Source organism: Miniopterus schreibersii (genome assembly GCF_964146895.1).
Source record: "Miniopterus schreibersii genome assembly, chromosome: 14".
Lineage (NCBI taxonomy): Eukaryota > Metazoa > Chordata > Mammalia > Chiroptera > Miniopteridae > Miniopterus > Miniopterus schreibersii.
Genome location: NC_138114.1, coordinates 12,471,954 through 12,485,199, shown reverse-complemented (window position 1 = coordinate 12,485,199; position 13,246 = coordinate 12,471,954). Strand labels below are relative to the sequence as shown.

Below are 13,246 nucleotides of genomic sequence, written 5' to 3'. Positions count from 1 at the left end.
TAGAGGGTCGACCCTTCCAGGAGCCCCGAGTGCCAAGCCAGTGTCTGAACTCTGGCAGGAGGTAAGGAGCCATGTCGGGTCTTGGCATGGGCACTCCCCGGGTGGAGCAAGGAACTGGATGTAGAAGAGCTAGTATCCGAGTCAGAATTTCCCTTTTCAGAGCACTGTCCCCTGAGTGACTGCACTTAGTCAGCTCCATAGTCCAGTGGGGCAGTGAGGGGGCACCTTCCTGTCTGACAGTGGAGGACAGGGACTCAGAGAGATAAAGCAGCATCTTACAACCTCCAGCAGCCAGGAAGGTTTGACCCAGGGCCCACCCCCTCCCCAGGAGCCTCACCCTGCTCCAGGCCTCAAGCTGGCCCAAGAGCCTGCTCCAGCTGCCCCGCCAAGAGTGGGGAGCAGCTGGTCCTGGGCAGCTGCCCGGAGCTGCCTCTTGCCTCCCTCTGTCCTCAGCTCTTGTCCCTCTGCCCTTCCCTGACTTTCCTGGGACAGGGCGCAACGTCACTTTCTTCTGCCTGTCTTTGCTTCACCACCACCCTCTTCCTCTGGCTCCAGGCAGCTTGCAGTCTCCCAAGGATCGGGAGTGGGAGAGCCACGTACGTGTGCCCACAGGCAGCCCCTCTCCTCTCTGAGTTTCTGCTCCTTCCCCTTGAAGACAAGGAGTACATCAGGCTATGTCAGCCTGCCCTACCCTCAGTCGCTGTCATCCCATTTATGCTGTTTAAAGTGTTCCTCAATCCACTTGGGTCTGCCATCACTCCCTAACTCCACCTTATTCTAAGTAATGTCCACAAACTCAGCAGCGATCGTTGTTTTAGTCCAACTGCTTCACTGTGAATGTCTACAAGGTTTGCCCATGGACCACCTGAAGCCATTCTCCCACCTCTGGTACATGCGTCACCCTGGGAACCCCGGTCTGGGTTAGTGGAGTCTCTCTCAGACCCGAGACCCTCTGATTAGGCTGCGTCATTGGGTATTCAGCTCTTGCCACCCTGGATCACAGTGGCTGTCCATCTACCCATTCATCCATCCATCGCTGAGCATCCCCGAGCACCTACTGGGTTCCAGACCCTGGGCTAGGCTCTGGAATTCATAACCAGGTGACATCCCAGCCGATGGGGGAGAAGGTGCAAAGATGCACCACTGTCTAGTACCGCCGAGGTGGGGGGGTGGCAGGGACACTGGGGACGTAGGAGTAAAAGTGAGTGGCTCTGCTGGGGGTACCAACAAAGAGAGTGACAGGTGAAGTAGGCCTTGATGGGTGAAGGGGCCAGGCGTTTTGGGCTGAGAGGCAGAGGCAAAGACAGGGAGCAGCCCCTCGTGGAGGACACGGGGTACACCTGGAAGTGGTGGAAGGCAGAGGTCAAGCCGAGGAGGCCCTGGACTGACACTGTCATGTGCAGGGTTGGCAGGTCACTGTTGAACCCAGGACCCATGATATCTGCCCCTCTTGGAGTCTGAGAGCTAGTAAAGGGCTGACGGGATAGGTCCTCTGGACCCCCATGTTCTCCCACCAGGCTGAGCAGTGGGCAGGTCCCGAGCTCGCTGGCCCTGGCGATGTCTGGGAATGCAGCCTCTGCTCTGCAAGCTGTGGGCACAGGCCCTCCACCCCCGCTGCCAGCACCGCTCGCGCCGGGGGACCTAAGCTGCAGATGTGCAGGGTGATTGAGTCATTTCTGCACACCACTGCTCGCATGGCTCCCCTGGGACCCCGCCACTCGCCTGTGCAAGCTGTCATGAGATGTGTGTGCTCAAGTGCATCTGTGCCAACACCAGAGTGTGTGCACGTACCTAGTATGCAAAGGGGGGCATATGTGTGTAAGTGTGCACACACATAAGCAAACCTCTGCCCCAGGTGTATGTGCGTTAAGTGGACTGGTTCACTTGTTTGGCCTCAGAAGTGAAAAATAAAAGAGACTGGTGTCAGTGAGCTGATGCTGGCCCTGCAACCTAGGGAGCTGCCCCCAGGGCTCTACCCACATTTCTAGGGGGCAGGCAAGAGCACCCTGCTTCCCATGTCCTGGGAGGAGCCCATCGAGGGCCATTTGCCATCACCAGCCTTTCAAACCAGGAGACATGCTCCCAGAGAGCCCGGAGACAACCCAGGGCCCAACTTAGAACAGCCAGATGAGCTCCAGTCCCACTCGGCCATTGTCTCCCTCTGTGACCTTCCCCTCCCCCAGCCCCTGCCTCCAATCCTGCCTCATGTGGGCACAGGACCAGGTGGCCCCCAGGCACCCTGTCAGCTCTCAGCAGCCTACTCTCTGAGCAGCCCTGTGTGCATAATAACAGCACCTAACTTTTCTGGAGCACGCCCTGCGCTGGGCGGCGCTGAGGTAAACTCAGCCAGTGCTGTGCTAGGTGCTGAGAAGTTAAATGGAAGCTTGGCCTTTCAAGAGCTCAACTAGGCCTTTGGGGAGACTGGCTGACCCAGATGTCACCGTCAATCAGAAAACTCACATCCGTGCAGTGAAGCCAAGCTGAGCACAAGGTGCAAGGACAAGTGTGTGGCTGACAAAGGCAGTGTCCACGGTCTTAATGCTCCCCTGGAACAGAGGAGACCCCCCTGGAGTTTCCTGGGCCTGCCTTAGGACAGCCTTGCTTTGCTGTTTGAAACCCAAGCATTCTACATTTGTCAAGATGGAGTTTTCAGACAGCTGGCGCTCCTGACACAGAAGTCCTAAGATGTTGGAGTCTGAAGGGCTTCCAAAGGCTGGGGAAACTGAGGCCTGGAGGAGGGGGCAGAGCAGGGTCCCCTCCAGGCCCCCAAGCTGACTGGCTCTGTATCTCCTACAGGCTCCATTCTACTCAGACCAACAGAGAGGCCAGGGGCCAGAGGAGATGGGGGCTTAACTGCTTGAGCCCACTCCCCATTCAGAGGCAGGCAGGCGATGGAAGGGCTGGGGCCATGGGTGCTCCCAGGGCCAGGCCCACAGCAGTCTCCAGTTGGGAGTGGATGCCACAGTAGGCACTGGAGCAGCAGCCGAGGAGGATTTGTAGGGACTTGTAAAGGCTTATAGGAATCCAGGCTCTGAGGAGGGAGGCAGCAGTGGCCCAGCCATGCTCCCACGGCAGAGAGCGACCTCTGCTGGCCACCGAACACTGGTCACTTTGCTGCACCAGCCAGCATGCAGGGAGCCCAGTGGCCTTGGAAGCAAGTGGATGAATTTGGACAATTTGAGTGGAGCCAAGGGGACATCTCTTTGGGCCCAGTCACAGCCGGGGGGGGGGGGACTTCCAGGAGGCTCCAGTCTTGGGTGGAATGGAAAGAACAACATATAAACAGAAAGGCAGGGAGTTTGAATCTCAGCCCAGCACCTGCCCAGCTGTGTGACCCTGAGCAAATCCTGCCACCTCTCTGAGCCTTTTAGGGCTAAGTAAGTCAGCAATGCACAGGATCAGGACTGGTGTCTGCACATAGCAGGTGCAGAACGAATGGAAGATCCTAGACCACCCCCAGTGAGCTGCGTCTCTCATACCTACTTAGCCCACCCCTTCTCTCTCCATGCCTGGGGCACTTAGCCTGCCAGTTCCTGACCCCTCTTCTGCAGGGGCTGGAGCTGCCAGCCACATCCATTCTTGATGTGAATAACCCTGATTTTCCATTGATCTCAGCAGTTTAAAAATGTCACCTCACCTGTGAGTACCTCCATAATCAGCCAGACATTTTATTCTTTTATTATAGATTAAAACACATATGACACACAATTGTGACCTGTAATGTCTCTCCTGCTAGCTGCCACCCACCCTCTGGGTCTCACAGGTGTCCCCGGCCCATCTGTTCATTTCTTGGTTCCTTTAACATGGAGCCCCAGCCTGGGAGAGGAGCACTCAAGGCACGGACCCAATCCAGCTGTGCTGTGTGGCCTTGACAAACTCCTGGGGCCTTGGGCTCCCCCACATAAAACCAGCTGAGCTGTTAGGCTGGTGTGAGACTTTAAAGTACCTTTGACTATTGATATCCTGAGAACCTTTGAGTCCAGAAGCCAACTCTGTCCAGCCACTGGCCTCCAGACAGAATGGCCATGAGCTGGCATGGACACTGACCTGAACTTGGACAGTTCTGTTCTCCCCTTCCCCCCACTGCCTTTTCTGTTTGCTTCCTAAAGTGAGATCTGTGGCCACGCTGCCTCTGGGCCCAAAGGTGACTACCTGAGTGGGTCTGGCTCCTGATGCCTGCCAGGGGTTTCCTGGGCCCAGGCTCCAGAAACCATCTGTCAGTCATTTAATAGGTATCTTATCAAGTCCCCACTAGGTCTCTGACCCAAGACAAGATACCGTGCCCATCCTGGGAAGAGTTCCTACTCAGAGTTAGAGCTTCAAGAGACCATCTGATCCCCTCACCCTCACCATCTTTGCTCTACAAATGGGGAAACCAAGGCCTAGAAAACCAGAGAAGCCTGCTCAAAGCCCCTCTGGGCACTTAGGTTCGTCAACAGTGCACCCTGCTGGCCGCTTGGGTCACCGCAGGCCCTTTGTCCTGGTTGACTGTGGCCTAAGGATGGGGTACTGAGGCCCGCATAGGCCTGGGGCTTTTTGTACTCTCCTGTGGACCTGGCCTAGGCTTTTGTGTAATGTTTCCCTTCGGCTGGCTGTGGAAACTGCACTCTTTAGTTGAGACCCTAGCAACCAGTGTTCGCCCATGCCCACAGTGGGGCTGTGTACAACCTGGTACCTGGGACACCACCAGGGTCCCTTCAACTCAGATGGGGTTTGACTCCAGGAACCAAGGTGACCTCACTGGAGGTGGCACTGTTTTGCTCCTGGTCTGGGCTGTCCCGTGTTCCTTCCTGCTACCCTGCCATGATTTGTCCCTGACCCCAGGAGCACTTGCATGTGAACGCTGGCTGAGGCTCTGTGCGTGTAAACTCAGCCCCTGCTTGGAGGACACCCTCACCACTTCCTTAACCCCCAACACACATGTTTACAACATCAGAGAAGCCTCCCGCAGGGATGCCTGGCACCTTCCCATTACCTATACAGAAGTGCAGGTTATGATGAGAAAACCGGGGTTCTGGAACTAGTTGCTACTATAACCTCTGAGCCTCAGTTTCTTCATCTGTAAAGTGGGAGGGGGGTATAGTAACAGTGTCTCTCTGTGCCTGTACCTGACTTATAGACGGAGCTCAACAATAGTCACCTGAAAGGTAACCGGCAGTGAACGAACACAGGCTTAGACCAGAGTTCCTTGAACATGAGAAAATTAATTTTAATTTTCACATGCCCCATAGATCTAACATAGGACTGGCAACGTATAGATGCTGAAAAGCACTCACTGGGTGAGTTGGAAGCAGACATGGGTGGGAAAGTGGAGACTAAAGACGTTTGCATGGATGTAGGGATGGGTGGATGGACAGGCATTTAGCTGGATAAATGATGGGTGGAGAAGTCAGACATCTGGGTATATAAATGTGTGGTAAGTGGGGTGAGTGGAGGGATGGTTGGTGGGGTGAGGGTAAAAGAATAAATATGGGCACTACCCCATTTTGATCTCTTTGCTGGAAAGCTTTAAGATAAAGCAAACCCAGAAAGCACTTATCAGAAGCAAATGCCCAAGTGACCCAGCAGCTCCACCTTCCAGAGTGCTCTCCAGATTAATTCACACGTGTATGATGCCACCAATATAAAAGGTGGTCCTGCGGCACTGTTGGCAATAATGAAATTCGGAGATGGCTTCAGACTTGATCGCTCTGGCGTGAGTGTGAGCGCCTGAGCAGAAGGCCTTGTCTGGGGCCTCAGACAGTAGACCAGCAGCTGGTGGGGCAGGTGATTCACTGTACCTCCCACTACTGTGCAGCCGTTTAAAATGAAAAGCTCTTTATATCTTGATGAGGAGTCAAGTCTGAGATGCTATTAAGAAGAAAAAAATCAAGGTTCAGTGTGTATACTGTGCTTTCATCTTATGTTTTTTAAGGGGTGGCCGGGGAGAATGCACATAGATATTTGCTTCTCTGAGATGAGCCCCTCAGAAACAGACTGGTCCTCCCAGGAAGGGCGCTGGGGGCTGGGAATCTGACCAGCACTTCCCTGGACACCCTTGTGGACTTTCTCAATTTTGAACCACGCAAACGAGTTGCCTTTTCAAGCATGGATGGGCCAAGGAGTGCTCTAAAGGAGCTGTGCAGTGGAGTTCCTTTCGTCCCCAGGCTGGGGCCAGGCGTGTTCAAGGGTGCTCCTGCTGGGGGCCGAGTCTAGGACATGGCAGTGGACGGGCATGTGGACACAGTCCAAGCACCTCATAGCAGTGGGGACCTGGCAGATCTCAGGACCTCAGTTTCCTCATCTGCAGAACGGAGATGATTCTAATCTGACCGAGTGAGCATGAGAAGTGAAGGAGAGAATTCAGAGGCCCAGCCTACAGAAAGTGCCCAGTGAGTGGGGTCTTGGGTGACGGCCAAAGACGAGGAACCTCGGAGGGCTGGGGGACAGTGTCTCAGGATAGCAGAGAAAGCCTGGGGCCGTGAGCCTCTGTTCAGTGCCATGTCTGACCGCAGGTCTGCAGTCTGAAATGCTCACTGGGTTGTGGGAGGGCACACCCACCCAGCAGTGGGCAGATTTCTGGACCCCTGAGCAGCAGGTGCACCAGAGCTGAGCACTCCGTCTCTGTCCCCATCACTGTGGCCCCCCTGCAGAGGCCTGGAGTCCCCGGGGTTTTGGGGGCTGAGGAGGCCTCCTCCACTTCTCTTCCCCACCGGGAAGGAGTGGCACTCACGTCAATGTTCCCATGCCCACTGCCCCTTCAGGAAGGGTGAGCCTGGCGACCAGGACATTCCTGAACCCAGCCCACTCAGCCACGGGCTGGCAGTTCGAGCTCACTGTGACGCCCTTCCTCTCTGCGAGCCTCAGTTTCCTTATCTGTACCATGGAGGTGGTGCTCTTGCTTCTCTCCTCTCCCAGGAGGGCAAAGGCGGAGAAATGGAATTGGGAGCGGTTCGTAAAGTATGAAGAACTAAAGCGTGGGGGACTGAGGAGGCACCTGGCACCCATGACAGGACGTTGCGCTTATAGCACGCCACGTGTGCAGTGAAGGTGTCTTGTGAAAAGAGCTCCACAAACACATGTGCTCACACACACACACATGCTCAAACACATGCACACACACGGTCGCACACACATGCCCTCACACACACATGCTCAAATACACATGTTCTCACACTCACACACATGCTCACACATGCTCATGCTCACACACATGCTCGCACACACATACACATGCTTGCACAAGTGCACACACATGCCTTCACACACATGCTCACACACACAGCCATGTCAAGTGGGCTATGTCCTGAACTGGGAATCTGAAGATGAGGTCGCCATCCTAACACACATGTGTGCCTAGAAATGCATGTATCTGAGCATGCTGTTCCACGTCCCTTGGTGGACACACCTGCTCAGTGCTCACCTTAGTCACAGAGAACAGCCTGGAGCATCTCCTGCCCTCAGTCCCAATGGGCCCCCAGGGCCATGCGTGAGGAAGGGCAGGCTGGGCGGCTGGGCCGTGCTTCCTCCCTCCGGCACTGGGCTGCCTGGGGCAGAGGCCGCCATGGCTCACAAAGGGCTCAAGAACCTGCTGGGAGCCTCTGGGGCCAGCGTGTCGGTGTTGGGCTCGGAGGGTGGCTGTAAGCGGGCAGGCCTGCACAGCCCGGGTGACGCCCACTCTCTCTCTCTTCCTAGGCTGGACAACGTTCATGGCTCTCGGGTAGAACCCAGCGAAACGGCCAGAATGAATTCTATGGACAGGCACATCCAGCAGACCAATGACCGACTGCAGTGCATCAAGCAGGTGGGTTGCGGCCAGAGCGCCTCCTCTGCTCAGCAGCTGGCGGGGACAGGCAGTCGGGGTGCTGGCCTGCCCTCTAGCTGAGCATCAGGTGATGATGGCGGGCACGGTCGACTACTTGGGGCTACCTGACCACCACCTTGGGAGAACACTGCTGGCATGGACCATCCTAACAGGGATCACACACGCCTGGGTTCAAATGCCGGCTCTGCCTTGTCCCTGCCCCTCTCTTCCCAGCTGTGTGACTTTGGGCCAGTGTCATGCCCTCTCTGGGCTCTGCTGTGCACTTTGTAGGATGCAATAAAGTGCCTAATCTTCCCAGACCTAAGCTCCCACCCCTCTGCTCCAGCAATTTTTCTCTAAAGAAACAGAAAAGAAAAGGTCCTGGGAAAATAAATCATGTTACAGAAAAACAGAGGCACGGAGGTGGGCAGGGAGTCACTGGGAGTCACACAGCCCAGCCCCCCCTGCCAATGCTCACACCAAGCTGCAGAGGCAATTTGCACACCAGCAACCTGTCTGAATTGTTCAGAGGTGGGGAACGCTCACAGTGGGCTCAGAGACCCCCACTTTGAGAAGCCTGGTTGAGGCAGCCCTCCCCCATGGTGGGCAGGAGGGGTATTCCCACCCTCAGCTCAGCCTCCCTGCAGTGCCCCGTGGCAGCATCTGCGCACAGACTCCAGAGTATTATTTTACTCAGGGAAGGAGCAGATATGGTGCAAGGGGTGTGGGCTTTGACATTAAACAGACCTGGGCCAAATCCTCACTGCTCCATGTACCCATAGTGTGCTGTCCTTGTGTTCCTCCACCGGTTAAATGTGGCTAGTAAGGCCTACCTCGTAGGATGCTGTGAGGATATTGTGGCTGAAGCACAAAGCCCAGCCCTGGCACGTGGCAGGTGACCGGTTAATGGTGGTGGCAGGAATGTTTTCCTCAGTGTCTCAGTGACGGAGAGGGGTGCTGAGGCACATCCCCTGGCTTCAGCGGGTTTAGCAGGGAGCTAGGGTGGACACACTGCGTGGGCCACTGACCTCAGGGCCCCATCTCACAGCCCCACCCCACACGACGTGTCCTCCCTGAGTGCCAGGGCCCAGTGAGCTGAGGCTAGCCCCTGGGAGTGAGGGATGTGTCCTCTCATTAGCATCGAGCAGAGCAATCTCGGAAGCCTGTGTGGAGTCTGAGGAGAGGAAATTGAAGAAGACTTGTTACAGATTGAACTCAGCCCGAACAGCTCTCCCAAATGCCAATTACGCCTCTGTTCACGGTCACAGAATAGAAACCAGACGTGCGCTCCCTCCTCCCCGCCTTCCCTCCTCCTCCTTTGCAGGACTCCCCTGGCTCTTCCTTTGACCCAGTTTCTCCAGCCCACGAGGGATCGCTGTCAGTGGCCTCCACCCCCCAGCAATGCAGTCATGCCCCCTGTGCCTGAGACTGTGCCAGGCACACAGCTGCTCCCGTGGCCTGGTCCCAACTTGACCTTCTCCCCACGCCTGGCTCTGCAGCACCAGGAATCAGGGTGCCTTTTGCTCCCAGGGTCCAGCCCTCTCCAAGTGTGGCACCCAGAGCTCTGACTTACTAGTGCACCTGAGACCAGCCCTCACTAGTTGCCTGACCTTGGTTAAGTTGCCATTTCGTCTGGCTTTGTCTGTGGAGTAGACGTGGTAACCCCTGGCCACCACTGAGCGTAGGCAGCTAGAAGGCTAGGGGTTGCCACAGCCACTCTTCCCAGTCTGCCCCGCACACCATGTGCACGCACACACACACACACACACACACACACACACACACACGGAGCTCTGCGTTTGGGCCAGGCAGTGGCATGTTTGGGAGGGTGCGCAGGCTGTCCAGATGCCCTCCGGGCCATTCAGAGCTCCTTGCATCCTCCACGCCCCCTCCCACACCTCGTGTCAGACACAGCTCGGCACTGAAGTCTGCTCCCCAGCTGCCCCACAGGGTGGCTGCGGCTGGCTGAAGACTGTTCATTCTCAGATGTCCTGGATCCTAATCAGAAGAGAAAGGTGGGCAGGTCTGCGTGCTCTGAGGATGACGGATGTGGCGGCTATGCCTACCTCTCTCTGGGAGGGCTACGGACCCCCATCAGGAGCCTGCAGCCTCCGACTCTCCACTCTTGGCCCCGTCTCTCTTCTGCAGCATCATCTTCCCTCCCCCACCACCCACCTAGTTCTAGCCGTCACTGCACTCACCATCTCCCAACAGGCTGCTGCCCACCTTCCCTCCAGGCCTTTGGCTCAGCTGCCTTTTCCCTTCTCAGCCTCGGGTACTGGGAGAACCAGTGCCCTCTACAGTGTGCCCCACTCAGGGTCATAGGCACATTGGGCTTTACCTGCAAAGCCATGCAAATCAGCTTATTTCTGCACAGCAGCCTCCCCAAACCCCAGGTGCCCTACTAAGCATCTACACTGCCCGCCTCTGAATTCCCATGCTTCCTGGGCACCAGGTGCCTTACCCTCCTGTTGTTTCCCTCTTGAGCTGTAGGCCTTGCAGGGCATATATGAGGCCCCCACCAGGCTAAGTTCCTTGTGGGCAGAGAATGTGCCAGATTCATCTCTAAGTCAGTATTTTAGCATAGTGCCCAGGCCAGGGTGATGCCCAACTATTTTGGGGAAAGGGGGCAGGGGTGGACTGATAGATGGGTAGCTAAGGGAATGAGTAAATGGGTGGGTGGATGGACATATGGATGGGCAGTGAGGTGAATGGATGGTGGGTGGATTTAGATGATGGATGGATGAGTGGATGAATGAATGGATGAGTTGGTGGTTGGATAAATTCTGGATGGATAGGTGGATAGGTAGGATGAGTGATGGGTAAAATAGTGAATGGATGAATGGGTGGGTGGGCAAGTGGATGGATGGCTATGAACTGATTCATATTTGGGTGGATGGGTGGGTGGATCATTTGATTTGCAGATGAATTGACAGGAAAATGCATTCATCATTTGGTCTGGGTAGCCAATTCCTGGTCTGGGCACTGATGTCCACTACTCCTGCCCCCAAGAGACTTTGTGGCCAATGGAGATGGGCAAGCTTTCTGAAGGGGGACGGGGTATTAGTGTCTAGTAACAACCACAGCCGGGGAGGCCTCTGCCTATGATTCGAATCTATGCTCGCACCCCCAGGCTGGCCAGGCTCACCCAACCAGTCCTGGCCTCTCCATGTGCCACAGGGACCTGTTCTGAAGTGGTCAGCTTGCTGGCCTGCACCACAGGTGGATCCTCCTTCAGACAGTTAGCTGCTCACTGACCACCTCTGTGTGGGCCTGGCCTCGTGCCATCTCCAGGTGCAGAGGTGAACAGAGTGTTGTTTCTATGCTCAAGACGCTCGTAGAAGAAGCAAGAAACAGTGCAAAGGTCCCAGTATACAGAGCAATAGTAATCTTTACCTGGCACCTCCTCTGTAGTGAGGATATCATCGAGTATATTGTTTCTAAATCTTGCGGCAGCCCTGCAAGCCGTCATCACCCCATTTTACAGATGAGAGATCTGAAGCGCGGGGACACACCCAGTGCTGTGTGGCTCGGTGGCTAAGATGGGGTTTGGTCCAGGCCTGTCCCGCTCATTTCACTACATCACTCAATCTCTCTGTGCACTCCAGCCACCTCATAGGGGAAACTGTGGGCCAGAGCACAGAGAAGGGAGGGGCCTTGGCCAGAGCCACAGAGCCCCTGAGCCACAGCCACTGAACGGGATGCCTGACAGTCTTTCGACCAATGAGTTGTGCCCACAGGTGTCCACCCAGAGCCCAAGCTGATGGTCACATGAGCTGACCAGGGTGAAGATGGAGAAGTGGGGCTCAGGGGCCACTTGCAAGCCCAGAGCCCCAAAGGAGGGTGATGAGGGTGGGGGTGCTGTGGGCAGGCAGCTCAGAGAGTGCCTGTGGCAGCTGCTGACCCCACTAATTGGGTGTGACATCATGTAAATAAATGTAATAACTCAGTTAGCAGAGGGAGGCTGCTGGGCAGGGAACTAGATGATTTGCTTGGCTTTCTATGTGGAGCCCGGGGCCGCCCATGACCTCCAAGGGGACCCGTTTTAAAGAGAGCGCACAGGGTCAGGTGAGGCCCCACTGCTGCCCTCAGAGGGCGTGTTTCTATGTGCCGAAGTCCCTCCTGTCCTCTGCAAAGCAAGTGCAGCTCTGCCTCTGCCGAGTGCCAAGTGGAGCCAGGGCTTCAAGCTGCGGAGCGCAGCTGTGCTTCCCGGAGAGCCTCGGGGAGACCCAGGGCCAAGGGCAGCCCCACGGGGAGCCCCGCACGCCAGGCGCTTTGCCAGGCGCCCTGGAAGCCTCGTCTCGTTTCATCCCCGCCCTGGACCCGCGCAGAGGGCCATGTTGCCCCCTTCCTTTCCTTCACCCTCCCCTTCTTGTCTTCCACGGAAGGAGGATATTCTAATTCACCCCGCTTTCTTCCACCCATTTTTAAATCTGGCTTTGCACAAACCACATTATCTATTACAGTCATAAAACCCTAAGCGAAAGAAACGACGTTTCCACCACCATCCCATGATCTGCCGACCCCCTTTTACAGATGGGGCAACTGAGGCTCAGAGAGATGAGGGGCTGCCCTAGCTCAGCAGCTAGTAGGAGGTGAAGGTAGAGTGTGACCCCCCAGGGCCCCCGCCCCACTGAGGCTCTCACAGCACATTCACTCCCTTCCCACTTCTGGGACCTGGCAGCTCCTCAGATCCCTCCCTGCCTTGGCTTTGTGGCTGACTCACGCTGCAGGTAGGGACGCTGCAGTCCTCAGGCGGCTATTGTCCTCCCAGCACCAAGGCCGCAGGAACCTCAGAAGGGACTGCCTTCCCCTCTGCAGCCGCTCACACTCCGACCTTTGTGCGCACCCACTAGATGTCCCCTGGAGGACTCACCCTCAGACCCAATGCTGGAATCCCAGCTTCACCCCAACCTGCCCCAGGACCCTGGGCTCAGTGCCTAACTCAGTGAGGCCTGGGAAGACATGGATAAGTGTTAAGTAAAGGAGGGGTGGCCTGAGTCTGAAGGAAGATCTAGAAGCCTTGGGCCAGAATTCAGTTTCTGTTCACTTAGATCCCCTGACTGGAAAGGGAGAGCCGGGACCCTTCCCAACAATGCCAGCAGCCCCCAAGCCGAGCCAGACTGGGCCCAGGAGACCGGGGGTCAATAAGCCACGTACTCCAGACCACGGTGTGACAATAACCTGGGCACAGTGTGCTTTTGTCTACCTTCCCAGCTGGGAGTGGCCTGGAGAGGCCTCTTTTTGACTCCCCTGCTCCTGCCCTATTTGGCTGTGGAGTAGAGGTGGTAAGGCGGGGGCCAGGGGATCATCAAAAAGGAATCTCCAGGGCCAGCCTATCCTGGCTCAGGAAAAGAGAGCCCCCAAGTATGGGAGCCCGGTGCCACCCTCTTGAACCCTGTAGGGTTTGCCTCCGCGCTGCCAGCATCCAGAAAACATCTTAATACCTACTATCATTGCCTC

General features: G+C 56.1%; 1 protein-coding gene across 4 annotated transcripts in view; it reads left to right on the top strand.

The window, feature by feature from the left end:
* ZMIZ1 (zinc finger MIZ-type containing 1) overlaps window positions 1–13,246 on the top strand; it is a 220,876-nt gene that overhangs the window by 110,696 nt on the left and 96,934 nt on the right. For all 4 annotated transcript variants that reach the window (XM_081157616.1, XM_081157614.1, XM_081157613.1 and 1 more), the window contains exon 4: window positions 7,675–7,783. In XM_081157616.1, coding sequence (XP_081013742.1) covers window positions 7,724–7,783 — 60 coding nt within the window. In that variant the 5' untranslated portion in view covers window positions 7,675–7,723. The remainder of the gene's footprint in view (window positions 1–7,674; window positions 7,784–13,246) is intronic.